Source organism: Hordeum vulgare, chromosome 5H, assembly GCF_904849725.1.
Source record: "Hordeum vulgare subsp. vulgare chromosome 5H, MorexV3_pseudomolecules_assembly, whole genome shotgun sequence".
Taxonomy (NCBI): domain Eukaryota; kingdom Viridiplantae; phylum Streptophyta; class Magnoliopsida; order Poales; family Poaceae; genus Hordeum; species Hordeum vulgare.
In genome coordinates, this window is record NC_058522.1 from 346,902,699 (window position 1) to 346,926,541 (window position 23,843).

A 23,843-nucleotide genomic window follows, 5' to 3' on the forward strand; every position below is an offset into this window, starting at 1 on the left:
TATGGCTTGAAGGATGAATAATGCGGAATGATTGTATTGATTGTCCGCCTCTTCTCTTGGAGTAAGGTTCCTTTGATCATGAGGAAAATAACCTTGCTCGATGATGCTCCAAAGGTTGGTTGAGCTGTGAATCAAATGAGACTTGGTAGAAAAAACCCAATTAGTGAAATCACCTTTAACAAGTTTTTGAGGAGGTCCTAGGTTATTAATATGCGGGGTTGGAACCGGTCCTCCATAGACCGAGGGATGGGGGACCGAGGCAAAAGTCCCCGTCCCATTCTTGTCATGAGGGGAGGAAGTTTGAGTATCTTTAACTGCTTCCTTATCGAAATTGGCCTCTGAGACCGATGAGGTCGGTTTAACCACAAGCAACGGGTCGGGAGAATTTCTCATCCCCTCAAGTAATTGTTTAAGCATGGATTTGACTTCGGTAGTCACGGATGTCTTGAGTGAAGCCATGGCCACATTCAAGTCGTCCCGTGTGACCGAACCCACCTCCACGGCCTCGGACCCTTCGGGTCGAACCTCACCATCGTCAACCATACTCTTAGGGTGGTGAAACCCTTATTAAAGAGACGTAGCTCTGATACCAATTGAAAGGATCAATATGGTTGACTAGAGGGGGGTGAATAGGCAACTACCAATTTTTAGCTTGTCTTAACAAATTAGCGTTAGCGACAAAAGGTTCTCTATATGAACGACTAGGTGAGCAACCTATATAATGCAAACTACAAGGATAACAAGTGCAAGCAAAGAATACACCACAACAACAAGTACAAAGTAAAGGTAAGATATAACCGCAAGTGGAACCGGTGGAGATGAGGATGTGTTACCAAAGTTCCTTCCCTTTGACAGGAAGTACGTCTCCGTTGGAGCGGTGTGGAGGCACAATGCTCCCCAAGAAGCCACTAGGGCCACCGTATTCTCCTCACGCCCTCACACAATGTGAGGTGCCGTGATTCCACTATTGGTGCCCTTGAAGGCAGCGACCGGACCTTTACAAACAAGGTTGGGGCTATCTCCACACAAAACTTGGAGGCTCCTAACTAGACCATGAAGCTTCACCACAATGGTATGTGGCTCCGAGGTGACCTCAACAGTCTAGGGTGCTCAACACCAAAGAGTAACAAGATCTGCAAGGGATTAGTGGGGGGAATCAAATATCTCTTGGTGGAAGTGTAGATCAAGGCCCTCTCAAGCAATCCCTAGAAAATATAGCAAGGCCCTCTCCACCAAATAGAAACATAGAAATCAACCGTCTTTTGAGAGATCCGAGGGGCATCGAATCGTCTTGTGCCTAGATATGAATAATCTGAAATGCTCATTGCACATGATTAGTCCGCATAGGCATTGTTATCAATCACTAAAACCACTTAGGGAAAAATATGCCCTAACAGTGGATGGGTATATATAGGCACCTCCAAAAATCCAATCGTTACAACATTATTGCTCAACTCGGTGAAACCGAAGCAAAAAAACTCGGTTGCACCAACTAGTGAAAAATGTTGCAACATTTGGCATTTTGGTAAGACCAATATAGAATCTCGGTGGGTCCGATTTGGTCGACCTAGGCAGTTATATAAACTTGGTGGCACCAATTTGCAAAAATCGGAAATTTCGATTCTCAGCAAATGGTAACCAGGGAGTTGGTCGCTGTTTTTTTGTTGCACCGAAATCAAGACTTCGTGGCACCGAGATGGTTGGGTTGGCTCTCGATTCTGTCTAGGGTAAAACTCGATGGGAGAATTTCATGAGGGTTTTTGGTGGCTAACTCTAAGCACTTGAGCAACCAGATCATCATAGATACCTCATCCCCTTTTGATAGTATTGGCTTTCCTATGGACTCAAATGTGATTTCTCACAAAATGCAAAATGTAGAGTCTTGAAGCTTGAAGCTTGGTCAATCCTATTCTTCTCCTTCCCTAGGGCTTCTCATCACAATCCAGCTAGTTCTCTCTATGGACTTCATCTGAAATAAATTATATAAAACTATTAGTCCAAGAGATAATGTATGTTGTCATGAATTACCAAAACCACCAAGGGAGCATATGTGCTTTCGAAGGTGGAATTGTTACTTGCTGGATTCCGCGAAGGGCCCCGAAAAAGGATGGTCCCTCCTCAAGGACCTTCTCAATGGTTGTGTTTTTATTGGAATAATACAGGAGGCCATAGATTTGAGAAAAACTACAAAGGAAGTGGAAAGAAAATGATTGCATTCAAATGGAACACTCTATCTTGTATGCAACAACTGCTGACTAGTCTTACATTCTACACCTCCATTCACTTGTAAGAATTCATACGGTCCGCGAAAATGTTAAATCAACATGATAAAATCCTCAAATAGGGTCAAGAAGTACAAAACAATCAGTTTGAGGCTGGCTTAGTGCTCGAAGAACTACAAGTAAAGTTAGCCGCTATCATAACCAATGAGGTTGGCTTGTCGTCCAGCCTATTCTATAATAACTCCGAAGAATATGCGTCCAACCAACAAAAGATCCTTTCCTAGCGCATTGCACTGGGCTAAATTGAAACCGTGACCAAACATATTTGGTGTCATGCACTATGTAGTTGATGAACATGTATTTTGTCTAACTAGTTTACTCTTAATGTACTTCTTGTTCTTTATATTTAGTGATTACCACTAGTTTTATTCCTGATTTTCTCGCATTTAATTGATAATTGTCCCCTATTTGCATCAGCTAACACTGCTGTGGCAGCATAATATATGCTGCCACAACAACGTTTTTTGTTCTAGCCTTATGCAACAATAAGTGGCGGGCAATAACAAAAGTCCGTTGCTCGTACTTCACACGTTACTGGTGGACGCGAAGGACCGCCCGCCATACGTATGGCTGCCCACCACTGCCACAAGATGGACCACACTGGCGGGCAAGCCGATCCGCCCATCCTATTTAGGGATCTACAAGTGGCGGACGGGCGCATGCCACTGATGCCCCCTTAGCAGTGGCAGGAGGTCAGTGGCGGGGTGCACAAAGGGGCTCCTTCGCCACTACTGGCCTTTTTGCACCCTCCGCTGTTAGGCATTCATGCAGTAGTGACGACCTTGTTCGAGTTGACGGACATGGAGAACGAGGGTTTTCACCATCTCAAGCGCATGCTCTCCACCACACCCATCATGGCCGCGTCAGCTTAGAAGGAGCCCATGTTGACATACATCGCATCGGCCTCGCACGTGGTCAGTGTGGTGCTGGGGATGGAGCGGCTTGAGGAGGGCAAGGCTCAGCTGGTACAACGCCCCGTGTAGTACTCATGTCTACTACACAACTTTATTCTTGTAGACTGCGTTGGGCCTCCAAGCGCAGAGTTTTGTAGGACAGTAGTAATTTTCTGTCAAGTGGATGACCTAAGGTTTATCAATCTGTAGGAGGCGTAGGATGAAGATGGTCTCTCTCAAACAACCATGCAATTAAATATACGAAATCTCTTGTTTCCCCAACACACCCAATAAAATTAAAAAAAATTAGGTGCAATAGTTCGGCGAAGAGATGATAATACATGTGTAGCAAGGATAGTAGAAATAGGTTTTTACGATATGAATAATAAAAACAGAAAGGTAACAAGTAGTAAAAAGCAAGCAAAACGCTATATTAATGCTTAGAAACAAGGCCTGGGGTTCATACTTTCACTAGTGCAATATCTCAAAGGTTCTAACATAAAAGAATCATATAATCATCCCACAACATGCGATAAATATTCACTCCGAAGTTCCTATCTAGCGGAGAACACAACATGAAATTTTTGTAGGTAGTAGAACCACCTCAAAGTTATCCTTTCCGATCAATCTATTGAGCCATACTATAAGTGTCACAAACAACCCTAGAGGTCGTACAAAAAAATGCCTATGGTACGCATCAACCAACACTAATGTCACCTAGATACTCCAATGTCAGCTCAAGTATCCATGAGTTGATTATACAATATGTAGCAAACAATTTCAGATTCATCATATTCAATCCAACACACAAAACTTCAAAAGAGTATCCCAAGATTTCTATCAGAGAAAGTAATTCAAAAACGTGCATCAACCAATGTGGATAGATCCCCCAATGTCACCAGAATCTGCAAGTTGATGCCATAACATATGTCAAGTGAATCAATAGAACACCCCATTGTCACCACGGGTAGTGATGATCTACAAGTATAGGGGATCAATCATAGTCCTTTTGATAAGTAAGAGTGTCGAACCCAATGAAGAGCACAAGGAAATGACAAGTGGTTTTCAGCAACGTATTCTTTGCAAGTGCTATAAGTAGCTGTGATAGATAGTTTTGTAGCAAGATAATTAGTAATAGGTGAGAAATAACAATAGTAACAATAGTGCGACAAGGTGGCCTAATCATTTTTACAGCAAATGACAAGTCAGAAAGTTCTCTTATATAAATCAAGGTGTTCTCGAGGACACATGGGAATTGTCATCAAGTCACGTTCATCATGTTTAGTTGATTCGCATTCGTTACTTTGATAATTTGATATGTGTGTGGACCGGTGCTTGGGTGTTGTTCTTACTTCAACAAGCAACCAACTTATGATTACCTCCTCTCGCAAGCATCTGCATCCCTTTTTAAAAGACCATTTGTGGGGACCCCAACTTATGAGTCGTTATCACCGAATGTACGTGCTCGGTGATCCCAGGGATCAATGCTCAGTAAACACACAAAAACTGAATAACAAGAGTCTTACATCCATACATATCGTGTGACACAAATAATGACCATAGCGGTCAAGACTTACATAGATAGGGCCTTGAAGGCCAACACACCAAACTTGACCAAATAGCGGAAATATTGGTCGAAGGCGTGAACCCATGCCATCTGCCTTAACCTACATGCATTCTGACTGGGATGTGTCCTAGCTCGCAGGAACGTCACCAAGGTACTCTTCACCATCTCTTGTTCGCTCTTACCTGGTCTATGAAATAACCAGTGGCAAGCCAATGAATACTTTGAATGTACTCGCAAGCAACCTATGATGTGGAATAAGGCAATAATGAAACATGATATAGCATAATTATGTAGCCTTTGCGGAAAGCAAGTTTTTCCCTGAACGCAGTAACATGATCAAATGCTTGTACGGATGTGCATCATAAGGTAAGCGGTAACTTGGTGAATAGGTTACAGATATCAATATCATCTCAGGGCTGAACATCCCATGTTCACCCATCATGCCAAGTCATCTGACTTGACTCGAGTAACATCTTTCTCGTGTAACACGTTTATTACACAGTCACACTTGGTTTATGCAAAAAGGACTGCACGTAGTTTAAGTAGCACCACCCAACTATCCTTGACCATGGACCTGACTATTCGAATAGTTTTACACTCTACACAGGTTGTGCACTGTACCCACGAGATCCGGGAAAGTTCTGTGTCATCCACGACTTGCGGTATATAACATACCCGAGGTAACTACCCGATCATTGCCTTTCCCCTTGCGGCATGATACGTCTCCAACGTATCAATAATTTTTGGTTGTTCCATGATATTATATTATCTGTTTTGGATGTTCATATGCATTTATATCTTGTTTTATATTATTTTTGGGACTAACCTATTAATCTAGAGCCTAGTGCTAGTTTCTGTTTTTTTTCATGTTTTTTAGTATTACAGATAAGGAATATTAAACGAAGTCCAAACGGAACAAAATCTCCAGAAATATTTTTCTTGGACCAGAAAACACCGAGGAGACTTGGAGTAGGGGGCAGGGCAACTGTCGGGAGGCGACAAGCCTGCAGGGCGCACCCTAGGGGGGTGGTCGCGCCCCTGGCTTATGGCCCCCCTGTAGGTCTCCTAACCCTATTATTTGGCCTATAATTTCCCAAATATTCCCGTATAACCAAAGATAGCCACGAAAATACTTATACGCCACCGGAAGCCTCTTTTCCCGAGAGATCCAAATTGGGAGCCTTTTCCGGTAATCTGTCGGAGAGAGAATTGATCACACAGGGCATCTACATCAACTCCATTGCCCCTCCGATGATGTGTGAGTATTTCACCACAGATCCACGGGTCCATAGCTAGTAGCTATATGGTTTCTTCTCTCTCATTGATCTTCAATACCATGTTATTCATGATCTTCATGGAGATCTATCCGATGTAATACTCTTTTGCGGTGTGTTTGTCGAGATCCAATGAATTGTGAGTTTATGTTCAGATTATCTATGAATACTATTTGAGTCTTTCCTGAATTCTTATATGCATGATTTCATGTCTTTGCGAGTCTCTTCGAATTATTGGTTTGGTTTGGCCAACTTGATTGGTAATTCTTGCAATGGGAGAAGTTCTTAGTTTTGGGTTCAATCTTGCGATGTCCTCACCCAGTGACATAGTAGGGGTAGCGAGGCACGTATTGCATTGGTGCCATCAAGGATAAAAAGATGGGGTTTTCATCATATTGGTTGAGTTTATCCCTCTACATCATGTCATCTTACTTAATGCGTTACTTTGTTCTTCATGAACTTAATACTCTAGATGCATGCAGGAGTCGGTCGATCTGTGGAGTAATAGTAGTAGATGCAGAATCGTTTCATTCTACTTGACACGGACGTGATGCCTATATGCATAATCATTGCCTTAGATATCTTCATAATTATTCGCTTTTCTATCAATTGCTCAATAGTATTTTTTTCACCCACCGTATTATTTTCCTTTATAGAGAAGCCTCTAGTGAACCCTATGGCCCCGGGGTCTATTTTCCATATTATATTTTCAGATCTATAAACCAAAAATATCAAAAATACTTTGCTGCAATTTATTTACTTTTGTTTTACTTGCAAACCTATCAACCTTTTATATCTATCTCTACCAGATGTCATCCTTGCAAATAACTCTGAAGGGATTGACAACCCCTTGCTTGTTCCTCCTACTTGATTGATACCTTGGTTCTCAACAAACTGAGCGAAATACTTATCTACTTTGCTGCATCACCCTTTCCTCTTTAAGGGAAAACCAACGCCGCTCAAGAGGTAGCACGACACTTGACAAAGCATCCACTCGATTGGTACCCAGCCCACATGATGGACATCTTGCAACCACCAACTCTAGATCGTATCATTCATGCACGGACCAATGGTGTGCCCAGAACCTGTAAATACAATATAGTCGCCCTTCCTGGCACGACCCCGTCCCGGGAGTGACCATGTCACCCCTGTCACTAGTAATGCGGGCTCTTTGCTAGCACCGACCAAAGTAATCAACAAAGCCCCGTCCCATAAGAGGTATCGTGGTCGCACATGTAAGGTTGGGACGGTCGACACTTCTTAAATCTAATCCCATTTCCGAAACCACTCACACAAAACCTTTTTTCGGTACACCACTTCTTTATCAAGTGGTCATCCAGCTCAACAGCATCACCCTCGGGCATTAGTGGCATCCGATGGGTCTTTCGCAAAGTCTTTGTAATCATCTCTAAATTACCATCACCATGCATATGCTCATACTATGCTTAGCACTACTGTCAACCTACCTACTTTCATCTGCATGACCCTCATAGGTGGTAAGGTCGTGCTCAAATGCAAGTGTTGTCGAGGAGCCATCGAAAACACCATAGCGTGGGGTTACCCATTTAATAATGATCATATGCATCGAAATAAAGTATTCAACATGGCATGCATAAAATACTTTCTCAGACATGGTCAAAGGGCAGCTTGCCTTTCTCAAATAGGTCTCCGGGGTCTTCGAGGTCTTCCAGTCCAACTCCGAGTACTTCGTCTGCTACGTCAGCTATCGTCGGAAACAATCACGATAAGCCACACAACAAGCTGAAATACAAAGTGCTCTATAAATAGGCGTTTTATTTTTGTGGGACATCTCTGGTCATAAGAAAAATACCTAAAGCTTGTTCTAGGGGATTTGGATTACGAGAGATTTTTGAACGGGGGAAGTGAAGGCATCACTCCCCCCACAAGAAGTATACAAAAAACATTTTATTAAAAATAAGTGGAGGCACTCATTTAATAAGGCATGAATTTAGAAATATTTAGGAAGTGGTTTCACTGGGTCTGGAGTTGGTATGAATTTCCTATGGACTTTCTAATATGGAATAAATAGCAAAAATGGGGTATTTATTTGATGCAACACAAACATGACAAAAAAATGTTGACTAATGCTGCAAAAATAATGCATGATATTAGAAGTCTCTGTAAATTGGAATCACTCCATTTGGAGTTGATCTGGGCTCTCTAGGATTTTTGCAAGGTGGGTTTGAAATATTCACAATTGAAGTTTTAATTAGAACAGTGATGAAAAACTTTCTAGAAAAATGTGCAAATCACATATATGGATATATTTTGATTTTAGGAATCTATAGAAATTTGAATCAACAAAATTGGAGTTGAAATGATTTAACTATGGATTTTGTAAGCTCCTGCAAAAATAGAAAATAAGAAAGGGTTCTACCTAGTGGGCTATAACGCACCCATGCGCTGGAGATGGAGGTGGGCCGGCCTAGTGGCTTCGCCTGGCCAGCGAAGCCGGCCACGCCGAAGGCGTACTACGCCTATTACGCCTCGTGCATGGAGAGACGTAGCCCACCTGGGGCGCTTCCACTTATGGGGCGGGCCCGACCCTGTGGGTCACCGACTTGGGGGCCCGCCTTCACGCCCTTCTCCCTCCTCCCGCTCGAGCAGAGGAGGAGCAGGGGAGGCAGGAGATGCCCGTGCCGGTGCCTCCTCCCGCGACTCCAATCGCGCCCAGGTGGAGCTCCGTCCACCGGTGGGCTCGCGGGACCGAGCAGCTCAGCAAGGGTCTCGCGCCCGCAAGGGAGGCTGTGGCCGCGGGGGTACCAGGTCAGACAAAGGGCGCCGGCGGCTGCTGCTGCGTCGGGGCACATGATGCCCCCGATGAGCAGGGCGGCGCCTGGTGATTTTGCGGCGAGGGGGAAGGGGCTTGGGAGAGGTCAGGGGCAGTGGGAGTCACGAGGCTGCGCAGGTTTTGGCCAGAGGCGGTCGGGGAGGTTTCGGCCATGGGGATGGATGGAGGGCACGAGAGAGAGAGAGGAGTGTTTTGCACATTCACGTGGGAGAGAGGGGAAGGAATAGGATCCAGAAGGACTCGGGGAGAGGCTAAAACGAAGGGGCACCGAAGAGGAGCTTGGGCTCACCTAGGATGTTGTGGGCATGGGGGGCACGCGTGCGAGGGGCGTTTGGAGGGGAGTTGGTGTCATGGAGGGGGGGTCAAGGGTGGAAAGGGGGATGCCCTAGCGCGCTCACACATGTTGCCACAGCCTGACATGAGCTGCAGCAAGAGGACAAGGTGCAGAGCACCGTTTCTGCATGCCAGGGGTGTGGTCACCATGGCCACAACTGCCCACAGTGGAACTCTGACTAGTCAAAGATGTCCGTCGTGCAAGGCACGCATGCAAGAGGTTGATTGAGGAGTTTGTCCCCATGTGGAGCTAGTTAGGCTGGGTTTTGAGTGCAATTAAGTTTGCAGCAGCAAACTTGGGGCTGGCAAAAGTGGTTTTCAGTAGGGGAATCTTTGAATGAAACCATGTCTAGTAGGATTAGGTATGGAAGGACTAAAACGCTGCAAAGTTTCAGATCAGTAAGAGGTGTGTAGCTAGCAGTTGCAGTTCAAGGTCAAATTTCTGCCAAAAACAAGTTTCAGGGAGGCTGCTCATATTTCCCACATGAGCATGCCATATATTGGTTTGGAATGACGCATTAGCATACTAGAGATGCTCTCGAAAGACGTGGGGGCATTGGCTTGAGCATAAGTATAGCAAGACGGGTATAATAGGTGTTGACATGGTCAAAATGAGAGGTAGAGAAATGGAGTCACCATCCAATATTTGACCAGTGGCCATGGCAAGGTAAATGGAGATAAAATGGGACTAGCGAGAGTTGTGGTAAAAATTTGAGCTCAAGGGAAATAGTAGAAGGGGCCGAAGCAGGAACTTTGGTAAATGGACAGAAGGTGTTTGATGGATGTTAGGGCTCTCACATTTATTCCAATTGCTATGAAACATAAAAGGATCACATCATGGGTCAAAATTAGCTTGTACACCAATTTGGGGATTTGGTGGAGAAAGTTTCCAATGTAGACTTGAAAACACAAGAAATGGGCAGAAATGGCTTTCTACATATAAAAACATGCAAATCAATTCCCACTAATCCACAACTTGGTTTGGTGGCATTATTTTTTATTAGAGAATGCCCAAAAAGTTTGGGATCAATTGGAGAAACTTTATAATGTAAACCTTCCCAAAGTTAGAAATCAATAGAGAAGGTTTTGAGGTGTTTGGGACAAGTTCATCTATTCTTCTTGATGCACCACTTGGTGGGGATGCATTATTAGAGTATAAGAACATGCCGCCAAATATGAGCATATTAGGAGACACTTGGCAATGTAGAGTTGCTCAAATTTGGATCTGGACAGATAGGGTTTTCAAATATTTATCTGAACCAAATCAACTTGGATTGATATGAAACTTGGCAAGATCATCACATATATCATGTGTGACATGCTAGAATTTTACTAGGATTTATTGAGAATATTTCTTATAGAAATATTCCAAAAGCTTAAAATAGGCAGGAAGGGTTTTGCCCAATAATTTGAACATGACCATGTGTTGAAACCCTTATATATGGAATATATATGTCCACTTAGTTTCACTAAATTTTCTCAATTATTTTGAAACCAGGAAAAATATTTTTTCTTTGCAAAAGACCATTTCTGGCCTCATAAAAAGGGTATTTAGATAAAATAGAAAAATAACTTTTAAAATAATGATCTTGTGGTTTTGGGAAGACAATTTGGTAAGGAATTTAAATAAAACATTTGGTGCAAAACAATCTCCCTAATTTGAGGACTTGTAGTACAAATCCCAACTCAGGGTTTTTTGAAAGCTTAATTTAAGTAAAAGATTTTTGGTCAAAATAGTATTTGGTAAAAATAGTTTCTGATCCTATACACATGGCATGATCATTAGGCAAGGGTTTGGGTCAAGGATGTGAGTCTAGAGGGTAGCAGGAGCATTGTAGTTCAAACACAAGAAAACAAGCAAGCAAGCAACAATCACATCAAGCATCACAAGCACTCACAAAAAAATTAATTGCTCCTAAATTTTGAGTTAAGTTAATTTGGTCAGGAGGGTCCAAACACAGGGTGTGACACTATTCATTCATTTTCTCTTTGACAATTTCAATCAATCATATCTTTGAACTATTACTTTATTTTTGAAGCTTTTTGTATATTTGATGTCCTCGCGATGAGATTTTTAGAATAAGATCAAACTAGGACACATTTCAAACATGTTTAAATTTTCATGTTTCGTTTCAGATTTCATATGTAAAACAAAACCATTTCATTGAAAAATGTGGAACAAACCTTTTTTCACTAGAAATATGTGAAACCAACCCATTTCAATTGAAAACTATTTACCCAAAAAATGAAACTGAGAGTGTCAACTTGTGAAACATGTTATTTGAAAATGTGTAACCGTTTATTTCAAAAGAGTGAAGCATGTTTTTTCAAAAATATGTAACTGAAATACATGTGATTTGTGAAACAAGCTTGTGGAAAATTAAATGTAGGTTCTGGAAATGAAGAACAATATGAACTAAAGTGTCAACTTTTGAAACAGATTATTTTGAAATGTGTAATAGTTTATTTTAGAAGAGTGAAACATGTTATTTAAGAAATGTGTCAATGAAACAAATGTGACTTGTGTGAAACAAGCCCGTGAAAAGTGAAATGTAAGTTTTGAAAATAAAATACAATATGAAACTGAAATGTCAATTTGTGAAACTGATTAAAACAATTTTATCCAAAATATTTCAAGTGGGTGAAATAGGTTTCATGATTTTAAATTCATTTGAAATATATCCAAAATCGGTGTTGTTTTAAAGATCTTTGCGACATAAGTTCAAATACTAAAAAAACAAAATCAGAATATCGGTTTAGAAGATATGGACAATTTAACTTAGCAAAGATAAAATAAAGAGCAATGCTAGATGTGGAGACCGGGGGGACAAATTACATGAGGCCACGGTCTCTTCCTGTAATGTTTTGTATCAATCATCTTGTACATCTATTATGGGGAGTACTAGGCGCCGGCGCGCCGGCGCGAGCGCTAGCGCCGGTCGCAGGCTGACCCCCCGATCTGCACGGAGGACCGTCAGATCTTTCCATGCAACATTTTTATCTCCATGCAACAAATTTCGACGCTATGCAGCATTTTTTGCAACGGTTGCAACAAAAAAAAATTATAGCAAAAAAAATATCTACATGATCGTAGCAAAAAACCGAAGAAGATGATGCGTGGTAGCAAAAGTTAAACGCCGGTTGTAGCAAAAATCTACGTGACATGTATGCAACTTTTTCAATGAACGGTTGCAGCAAAAAATAATGCCGGTTGTAGCAAAAAATAACACGGTTGTAGCAAAAGTCAAAACGCCGGTTGTAGCAAAAATTCAACGAACTCGAGTTGCAACCAAACGTATATGTAACTTTTTTATTGTACAAATCTAGTAAATAAAAAACGCTTGTAGCAAATATGAACGCTGATTGCAACAAATTCACACGAGAAAAAAGCTGCATGAAAAACGTTTGTAACAAAAAATACACGATTGCAACATTTTTTACGAAAAAATGATGCATACACCTGCCAGCAAGCGCGACCCGCGCGCGATCGGCCGAACGATTCGGCCAGCGCGCCCGGGGGAAACGTTTCCATCTATTATTGTAAAATAAATGGGTGCATTTGTTTGTCGGGAGAGAAGAGAGAGAATGGCAGCGCATGCATGCCACCATAGTGTATGGTGCAAACATGGGCAGTGTATTTTATCAGAAAATGATTCATGCCAAACCAAGAAAGAGAAAGCGTGGAAGACCTTGGACGGTTGGCAACCCATTGCTCTCGCTCTCCAAGAGAAGAAAGGGAAAGGTTGGCATGACTTGCTACGCCTTCCGCTTCTTGCTCTGCTCCACTCCTTTGATTTGGCATGCATGGAGCACTCTGGGGCACAACGGCCGGAGACTCGCATAATTTGAAGAAGCAGAACGAAGACATTGATTGTTTGAGGAGGAGGAGGAGGAGGAGGAGGAGAGAGAGAGAGAGAGAGAAAGAGAGAGAGATCGAGACTAGCTGATCAACCGGCACAACTCACACGATGAGCAGCGAACAGGAACACCCGGAGGTGTCAGAGGTGGAGGAGGAGGAGGTGGAGAAGGACGAGGATGCCGCCATCGTGGAGCTGGTGACGGAGCTGAAGCAGGAAGGCACGACGCTGTTCCGGCTGCGGGACTACGACGGCGCCGCGTTCAAGTTCGACGAGGCGATCCGGCTGTCCCCTCGAGCCCCGCGCGCGTACAACGAGAACGACATCGCCTCCCTCCACAGCAACGTGGCGGCGTGCTACATGCACATGAACGCGCACCGCCCCGAGGACGACTACCACTACCACCAGGCCATCGACCGGTGCAACATGGCCCTCGACGCGTCGCCGAGGTACACCAAAGCGCTCCTGAAGAGGGCGCGCTGCTTCGAGGCGCTGGACCGGCTGGACCTGGCCTGCGTCGACGTGCAGGAGGTGCTCACCCTGGAGCCCAACAACGCGGTGGCGCTGGAGCTCCTCGAGAGCCTCAGGGAGGAGATGGAGGAGAAGAAGTTCCTGCTGGAGCAGGAGGCCAGGTCGCTGGACGATCTCATCAAGGTCATCTCCGCCAGCGAGAAGGTGGCCAAGCAATTCAGCTCTACCATCGCTACTGCAGCAGATCCTGCTAAGAATGCCCTCTACACGGAGTCGACGGATGGCCACGACACCGACACGGAGGGGATATTGATTCACGGTGAGCAGGACGACGATCACGTGAGCTACGACGACAATGGCGGGGAAGAGGCACCGCGCGGCCAGTCGGAGGAGGAGGCGCATGTTGGTGATCAGAGTGGTCAGCACAAGCACGAGGAAGAAGACGGGGGCAACGCAGAGCATCATACCGGCGCTGAGAACAGTGCTGGCTCTGGAGCGACGAGATGCGTGGAGTTTGTTCTTGGAGAAGAAGGGGATGTCAGGAGGATTGCGCTGCTTCCACAAGATGGCGGTCTGGCGCAGTTGATGGACATAGCTCGGAGCAAGTTCCCCGACCTCAAGGAATTGTCTGTTCATTTCAAAGACGACCGTGGTGACCTGGTAACGGTCGACTCAACTACGGACCAGAGCATATGGTTCGACGAAGCGAATTCCGGGTCCCAAGGGCCACTTCGGTTGTACGTAACCCAAGGTAATCGTGAACGGGTGTCGTGCCCCGAGCAGCCGATTCGGGAACACGACGCTGCTGATCCATGTTTGTCGCACGATCAGTAGCAGGCACGTACTATATGTGTCGTACGTTTGATCATATATATTGAGACTTGAGTGATGAAATGTATTTACCGTGCTCTAACTCCCATAATGTATGTTTTCTGACTCTTTAAAATGAGTAAGGAGATCCATTGTAATCCAAGCACTACACAGAAAGCTATTCGATTCGATATGGATCACGGACCCCGCGAGCGCCTAGGACTTGTCACAAACTTTTTTTTTCAAGAATACATTAATGACGTATTATATTTTCATAAAAATGCACAAGACAGTTACAAAAGACTATAAATTACTACAAACAACAAGCGTAATATCAACATTACATCCTACCTAATCCCAATAAAAGACTCCACACACATTGCAACACAACGCAAAAGAACCTGTCATAACAAGAGCAACAACGGCTTGTCTCGACCAACGCCGATCACCTCGAATAATAGCAACTTTAGCTCAACTTTCCTTGCACACACACCAACCACACTTGATTGCCGTAAAGGAGATGGCGAGTGGGTGAAGGGATTCAGTTGGTCCCGAGAAAGCTACCGTCTTGGACTCACTAGTGTCGGCGTACAATGCGCCCAAGAACCTTTGCTCGGACCAGCGACACACACCGGAGTACCGCATCACGGAAAATCCATGTCATGTCTTCACCTACGATGCTCCCAACAAAGGAACGACACAAGATGCCGCCATCACCTGGTCCAAGACCTAGGCTTTTGCTCGGAGACAACAAACCAAGCAAGAAGGGGAACATGCCGACACACCTAAGCGACCCCTCCAAGGAGGGGAACGGCACCCACATGCGCCATCGTCGCCAGCACCGACCAAAGACATGAAAGATTTTCATCTGTAATGTCGACCATCTCCCACCCTTGTGAAGAATTAAGGCCACATCGTCTCTGTTGGATCACACAGCAGCCGGAGTACCACCTCGCCATCATGAGCATAGTGTCACAGAAGACCTTGCAGGCCGAGGACACGTAGTCCATCTACCACCACCCGCACAGCCGGGGACAAACAACTCTAGCTCCCCTACCACATCCAACCTTCCCAAGAGCCACCGACGCCGCAAACAACAGTAGTCACGCAACCTCCTAGTGAACAACCCTGCAACAACCACGCCCTTGAACCCCCAGACGGGAAGCACTCGACGTGCATCCCGGAGGCCGTGCACCACCGCGCTACAAGACTCCCCCAACCAATCATTGGCCTGGGCGCACGAAACCCAGATCCTGCTGAAAGGATCGATATGGTTGACTAGAGGGGGGGTGAATAGGCAACGACCACTTTTTAATTAATCTTAGCGAGTTAGGGTAAACAACATACGGGTTCACAAAAATAACAACAATGGGGTGAACCGTAATGAAGCTAACAACAAGAGCTACTAAGACAAGTAAGAGATAGACAACAACATAAGCATACACAAAGTAAAGGTTAGAGATAACCACAAGTGGAACCAATGAAGACGAGGATGTGTTACCGAAGTTCCTTCCCTTTGACAGGAAGTACGTCTCCGTTGGAGCGGTGTGGAGGCACAATGCTCCCCAATAAGCCACTAAGACCACCGTATTCTCCTCACGCCCTCACACGATGCAAGGTACCGTGATTCCACTATAGGTGCCCTTGAAGGCGGCAACCGAACCTTTACAAACAAGGTTGGGGCAAACTCCACACAAAGCTTGGAGGCTCCCAACAAGACCACGAAGCTTCACCACAATGGAATGTGGCTTCGAGGTGATCTCAACCGTCTAGGATGCTCAAACACCCAAGAGTAACAAGATCCGCAAGGGATTGGTGGGGGAATCAACTTTTCTCTTGGTGAAAGTGTAGATCTAGGCCTTCTCAACCAGTCCCTAAAGAATCAACAAGTTTGATTGGCTAGAGAGAGAGATCGGACACTTTTGAGCTTAGGGAGCAACAATGGAGCTTGGGAGGTTAAGAGATCAGGTTCCACAGCTAGAAGAGCCCCTTATATAGTGGGGGGGGGGAATCCAACCGTTTTCCCACTCACAGCCCGTGCCTAGCGGTGCTACCGCTGGATGCAGCGGTACTACCGCTCGCACTCCAGCGGTACTACCGCTGGGCCCATGGTAGTGCATAAGCACTACCGGGCCAACAACCGCCAAGAAAGTCTTCGCAAAAAGGTTCGTCGAAGTACAACCGCTAGGAAGGCGGTACTAAGCTCCTGGAGCAGTACTACCGCTGACCAGGGGCGGTACTACCGCCAGTACCGCTAGCACTCCAGCGGTACTACCGCTAGGCACAGCGGTACTACCGCTAGGCACAGCGGTACTACCGCTGAGGGACCATTTGCAAAGAAGAGATAAACACAAAGGCGGGAGCCACTCCAAAGTTGCAGGCAAGGGGGAAATGAGATAAAGTGTGCGTGCAAAATTGATTCCACCCAAACCTTTCCACTACGGGTCCCCTCTTAATAGTACGACGTTCCTATGACTCAAATAAAGAGAATCGTAGAGTACACCGTGCTTCTGTTCCATGGAAAGAGGGGGCGAGTCGTCTTGTGCCGTTGACGTGTGTTATCTGAAATCTTAACACACACGGTTAGTCCTTTGCGGTACTGTCATCAATCACCGAAATTACTTAGGCATAAACTATGCCCTAACAATCTCCCCCTTTTTGGTGGATTGATGACAATACCAGATTTGCACAGTGAATAACATGTGAACAAAAAGATAGAGATATATGAAAATAAGGAGCATATGACTCACAGCATATGATGAAAATAAATCTCACACTAGTTCAAGTCTCACATCACACAAAGCAAAGATAGCAAATAGAAGCAAACCAAGTTCAAAGCAAACACGAAAGATAAGCAAACTAAGCAAAGTTCAACTCTCAAATCCAGCTCCTAGACTCTCTCCACTTTGGCACAAGACACCAAAAAGGGGCACACCTAACGACACAGGTGGTCACTCCTCATCCTCATCATCCCCAAACCCGTCCGTAGCATCCGGATCGTCCGGCTCCTCCTCATTGTCCTCCTCCTCCTCTGCATCAGACCACTGATAACCTTGAGCCCGCATCCAAGCAGACTCTGGAGTGATGTCGTCCTCTGAGCCGCTGGAGATGTCAACATCAAGTGTCCTCAGGACACGCTTGCGCCTCTGACGATTCTCCTTCTGGGCCACGTGAGTCTGATACTGTCCCTTAGCCTGCATACAGAAGAGAGTCTTCATTTTATCCTGCAGTTTCACGGCCCAAGATGGCATAGCAGAAGAGCGGGACTGAGAAGCGGTGCCTCTGTCAGCAACAGTCTCTATGTCAGTGTCCATGTGCTGAGATGAAGTTGATGGGTTGGCCCATTTGTCCTTGATGCGGAGCCTGATAGGATCGTGCACAAAGTAATCAGCCTGAAGGTAGAACTCCTCAAGCGGATAGGTGTCTTGCCACTTCCGACGAATATAGGCAAACAAGTAGGGCCCATAGATGGGAACCTTGCGCATCATGATGCAGTTCCAGAGCTCAGTGAACATCACGTCAGAAATATCGAGAGGGGCAGACTCCTTAGTCATAGCCTCCTCACAAAGCAGAAGCATCTCAGCCAGAGAACCGTGCACCTCGTCGAAGTTGCCAATGTGAGGGAAGAGGGTGTTGCGGAAGATCCGATGCATGATATCCAGATGCCTGGGGAGCACACCTTTCTTCACATAAAGTTGCTGCAACCTGTCCTTGGCGGGGGGCCTATCAGTGGAAGCTGCAACATGAGGACGCGACCCAATTGGAGTGTCAGCTCCCTGAAAGTCAACCTTGAGAAATGCCATGAATTCACGCCAGGAACCTGTCATCTTCTGAGTACCAGTCATCCAAACCAGGGTGCGCTCGTCATCACGCGAGAAGTGAACCGTGACATAGAACTGGGCAACAACATCTAGATCAAAGTCTTTCTTGAAGGAGATGATCTCCTTAATGCCCAGCTTGTCAATCAAAGAGAGAGCGTCACCAAAGTAATCCAGGTTCTGCTGAAGGTGAGCCAAGTCAATCCACTGAACTGGAACAAAACTCTTCTTGAAATGCTTGATGATGCCGCGATAGATCCTGCAGTGATCCCTTGACCAAACATGCTCGACATCCCTGATCACGGTCTTCTCTTGGAGATAGTGATTTTTGGTGCGGAACCGCAGAAAGTCCTTAGGGGGCATAGTGCAAACGTTGACCCCTTGTCCCTGTGAGCTGCCTTCTTGAAGGACTTCTTTTTGGGTTGCAGACCGGAAGTGGCGGAGCCCTGTGGAGCCTCTGGATTGCGATAATGCTTCGACTGGGTGTCCCGTGGGGGGTTCGAGCGGCGAGCACCACCTGTGACACACAAGACACACACCGAAAAAGAGCGACAGAAGGAGTCAAGGCAATGAACAAAAAGAGGCATAAAAGTAAACACACATTGCCAAGCAAATGAAAAAAAGAGAAAGAATATCCTCCTCGCGGTAGTACCGCTACCCCTGGCGGTAGTACCGCTGGGGTCCTGGCGGTAGTACCGCTACCCCTGGCGGTAGTACCGCTGGGGTCCTGGCGGTAGTACCGCTAGGGTCCTAGCGGTAGTACCGCTACCTCTGGCGGTAGTACCGCTAGGGTTTGACTTACAGATCTGAATATGAATAGGACTCATAGAGACGGCTACATTGGATTTACGAGGGCCATGGGTACTGTGTATAATCACTAAAAACACCACCACAACCCTAAACACATGAGGATCACAAGAACCATCTAAATAAGGACATGCCTAGTCAAGAGGATGCAAGTTTTAGATCTAATCCAAAAATAGAAGAAGTGCTTGATCTAAAACATGAAAATCCTAGGGCATGGCAATATAAAGGCAAAGAATCATAGGACCTACACTCCCCTCGAATATCTCCTTCATGTCATCCAAGAACAAAGCACAATACCAAAGACATGGATCCAAATCACCAATGCTCCTAACCCTAGAACAAGAAAACATCAACTAAGAGAAGAAAGGGAGGAGCTTTACCGGAGTCCATGGCACTTGGAGGAGGAAGGAGAAGTGGAGCAAACCCTCCAACTCAATGGAGAGAAGGGGCTCCACAGATAGAGATCCAAATAGGGGGAGTTCGGGGTTGGGGAGGGAGGAGCCACGAGGAAGAAGAAAGAGGCAGGAAAAAACAGGCTCCCCCTCCTTTATATAGCCCAAGGGGTACGGGCCAGCGGTAGTACCGCTGTGGTCCTGGCGGTAGTACCGCTGGGGTCCTGGCGGTAGTACCGCTCCCCCTTGAGACATCCCTAAAAATGTCCTAGTTAGGTCATGGTAGACTGGGGTCCTGGCGGTAGTACCGCTACCCCTGGCGGTAGTACCGCTGGGGTCCTGGCGGTAGTACCGCTGGGGTCCTAGCGGTAGTACCGCTACCCCTGGCGGTAGTACCGCTCGGGTCCTGGCGATAGTACCGCTACCCCTGGCGGTAGTACCGCTGCAAATGTCACAACGGGACCTAGGAGACGAGAAAGGCGTGGGCAAATGACAAGTTAATGAAAATAAGAAGATAGCACCAGCAAGATATACTGACTTGTCATTTTGTATCCTTTCTTCCATATGAGAGAAAGGTGGGGGCGGTGGCCGAGGCCACCTATGTTTGAGACAAAGGTATGACACCGCGAAGAATTATCCTTGGGTTCATGACCAACGCTCGACTTTGAAGCACAAGTGTCATTTGGTAATGGCTAAAGTGAAAGACTAGATCAATTTAGGCATAATGGGGGGAAGAGTTCATTGAGAGAACAACACTCTCCCTATGTCCATGCCTACATCTAGAACAAGATAGAATGCATAGTAAGGTGCAACGAGCCTGGCTTCAATCCACATTACTTGAATCGATGATATTTAGCTCATGCCTTAACTCCCGAAACCTTGCTTCATCTAGGGGCTTAGTGAAAATATCTGCAAGTTGCTCTTCAGTGTGGATGAAGTGAACCTCAATATCACCTAGCTTGATATGTTCACGAATGAAGTGATGGCGAATATCAATATGCTTGGTCTTGCTATGTTGCACTGGGTTGAGGGCAATCTTTGATAGCACTTTGATTGACGCATAGAAGAGGCACTTTGTCACAAGTGACACCGTAATTCTTTAAAGTTTGCCTCATCCATAGCAATTGTGCACAACAACTTGCAGCTGCCACATACTCAGTAGAAGGACGTGGATGTCGCCTAGAGGGGGGTGAACAGGCGCTTTAAAATAATTAAGGTTTAGGCTTGAACAAATGCGGAATAAAACTAACGTTTAATATGTCAAGCACAAACCCTACAAACAACTAGGCTCACCTATGTGCACCAACAACTTATGTTAAGCAAGATAAACAACTAAGTGATAGCAAGATATATTACAATAAACAATATGTCTATCACAAAGTAAAGTGCATAAGTAAAGGGTTCGGGTAAGAGATAACCGAGGCACGGGGAGACGATGATGTATCCCGAAGTTCACACCCTTGAGGATGCTAATCTCCGTTGGAGCGGTGTGGAGGCACAATGCTCCCCAAGATGCCACTAAGGCCACCGTAGTCTCCTCACGCCCTCGCACAATGCAAGATGTCGTGATTCCACTAAGGGACCCTTGAGGGCGGTCACCGAACCCGTACAAATGGCAAACCTTGAGGGCGGTCACCGAACCCGTACACGTGGCAACCCTTGGGGGCGGTTACTGGTACCCGTACAAATTGCTCGGGGCAATCTCCACAACCTAATTGGAGACCCCGACGCTTGCCCGGAGCTTCACACCACAATGATTGAGATCCGAGACACCACCAAGCTTCTAGGACGCCAAAGCATCCACGAAGAACAATATCTAGGGTACTAAGTACCAAAGGTAGTAAGCTTCTCAACTTCTCACTTCCACGTATCACCGTGGAGAACTCAAACCGATGCAACTAATGCAATGGCAAGAACACACGAAGTGGTCAAGTCCCTCACACTCAAATCCCTCCACAACAACGAAATCTATGGAGAAATATGAGAGGAAGAACAAGGAGCTCACAAAGAACTCCAAGATCTAGATCCAAGGGGTTACCCTCACATAGAGGAGAAAGAGATTGGTGGAGATGTGGATCTAGATCTCCTCTCTCTTTTCCCTCAAGAATAAGTAAGAATCATTGGAGGGATTGAGAGTAAGCAAGCTCTAAGAATGTCAACAATGGAGGTAGAACAAGAGCTCAACAGATGGATAAGGCCAAGGGGGAAGAAGACCCCCTTTATAAAGTGGTGGAAGGAATCAGACTGTTACCCCCACTAACAGTCCGAGTCCTGCGGTACTACCGATGACCCTCCAACGGTACTACCGCTGAGCCCATGGTAGCGCAAAGATACTACCGGGCCAACCATCGCCAAGAAAGTCTTCGCCAAAAGGTCCGACGAAGTACAGCCGCTAGGAAGGCGGTACTAAGCTCCTCGAGCGGTACTACCGCTGACCAGGGGTGGTACTACCGCCAGCTCTAGCGGTACTACCGCTAGGGCCAGCGGTACTACCGCTAGGTCCAGTGGTACTACCGCTCGCCACTGAAACAACCATAACTTACGCATACGAGCTCCGAATCGAGCAAACCCTGGCTTGTTGGATTCATGACGACAAGGGCTATCCAAACAGCGACCTCTATGAATGAAGAACCGGCAAAAACTCCAACATCGAAAACATCATAGTAGTTGCATATGGACTCCGTTTTCGATGAACTCGAGCTTGTCATGAAGATGACCATAAGCTCTAAAACTCACAAAGAGAAACACCAAATAAGAACCAAGAAGTATGATGCAAGGATGCAAATGGTTTGAGCTCTCAACGAACGATACGATCAAGCTAATAACTTGAGAGCCCCTTGACAGTACATCATTCTATCCTAAACAGAAAACCTATCAAGGGCAAACCTATACCTTGCACCTCGACCTCTTGAGCTAGATGATGATGATCTTGGCTTCCTCAAGATGGACCACCTTTCTTGATTGCGTTGGCTTAATGAAGACTAGTTGATTACTCCCCCATACTCACTATGGGTGAGCCACTCTTCAGCATATCTTCACAAGTCCATTGCCACCACAATGGACGACAAGCTTCAAGCATGATATCTTCGTGCTGATCCACTTGAACTTGCACACCGCAATCTTGATGACGATCACCACTTGACGTCATCCTTCATGGGTTGTATGAGATCTTCATTTTGACGCAAGCCCATGGAAACACACCTAACCCACACATAGAACTCTCACGAAGACCATGGGTTAGTACACAAACACGTAATGGACAATGCTTACCATACCATGGGATCACTTGATCCCTCTCGGTACATCTTGTATGCTTTGTGTGTTGATCATCTTGATTTACTCTTTGTCTGAGATCTTGATCAACCATGTGTCTCTATGACCATTCTTTGGATAATACCTTCAATACCATCTTGGTCATCATATAAACTCCTTGAACCCAACAGATGGACTTCAAGAAGTGCCTATGGACAAATCCTATAAATATAACTTAAGGCAACCATTAGTTCATAGGAATTGTCATCAATTACCAAAACCACATATGGAGATATATGCTCTAACACTCAGCTTCGGTGGATGATAGTGAGACACAATTCTGCTTCTTTGAGACCAACTTATCAGTGAGCGACCAAGGAATTGGCATCCTCCAGAAGTTGACTTCCTCTCCACACAATCTCCTGCCCAATCTGAGTCAGAGTAGCCTACTAGGTCGAAGTTTTCCCCTTTGGGATACCATAGGCCAAAGATTGGGTATGAGCCAAATATCGAAAGATTCGCTTAACAGCCATATAATGACTTTCTTTTGGTGCGGATTGAAACCGCGCACATATCCCTACACTCAACATAATATCTGGTCTAGATGCACAAAGGTAAAGGAGGGATCCAATCATGGAGCGATATACCTTTTGATCCACTGCTTTACCATTGGGATCACTGTCAAGCTTGCATCTTGTTGGCATGGGGAACTTGACCGGCTTGACATCTTCAAGCTCGAACCGTTTGAGCATGTCTTGAGTGTACTTGGCTTGTTTGATGAAGGTCCCTTCTAGGCCTTGTTTAATCTCGAAGCCGAGGAAGAACTTCAACTCTCCCATCATGGACATCTCAAATTTCTCGGTCATTAGTGCAGCAAATTCTTCATTGAAGGAAATGTTAGGAGAACCAAAGATAATATCATCAACATATAGTTGGCATATGAACAAATCCCCTTTAACCCTCTTAGTAAAAGATTGGGATCTATCTTCCCAATTTCAAACCCACGATCTTGTAACAAATCAGTAAGATACTCATACCACGCACGTGGGGCTTGTTTAAGGCCATAGAGTGCCTTATTAAGTTTGTACACATGATTAGGGTGCTTGGGATGTTCGAATCCCGGGGGTTGTTTGACATAGACCAACTCATTTAAAGGACCATTAAGAAAGGCATTTTTTACATCCATTTGCTGTAATTTGAAGTTATGATGAGAAGCAAATGCAAGCAACATGCGAATAGATTCTAGACGAGCAACAGGGGCAAAGGTTTCACCGT

At 45.5% G+C, this 23,843-nt stretch overlaps 1 protein-coding gene across 1 annotated transcript; it reads left to right on the top strand.

Annotated features, from left to right (window-relative positions):
* Positions 1 to 12,981: 12,981 nt before the first annotated feature.
* Positions 12,982 to 14,482, top strand: LOC123398725 (HSP-interacting protein-like). The gene has a single exon (XM_045093176.1). The coding sequence runs from the start codon at positions 13,130 to 13,132 to the stop codon at positions 14,321 to 14,323; it is 1,194 nt and encodes a 397-aa protein (XP_044949111.1). The 5' UTR covers positions 12,982 to 13,129; the 3' UTR covers positions 14,324 to 14,482.
* Positions 14,483 to 23,843: the final 9,361 nt, after the last annotated feature.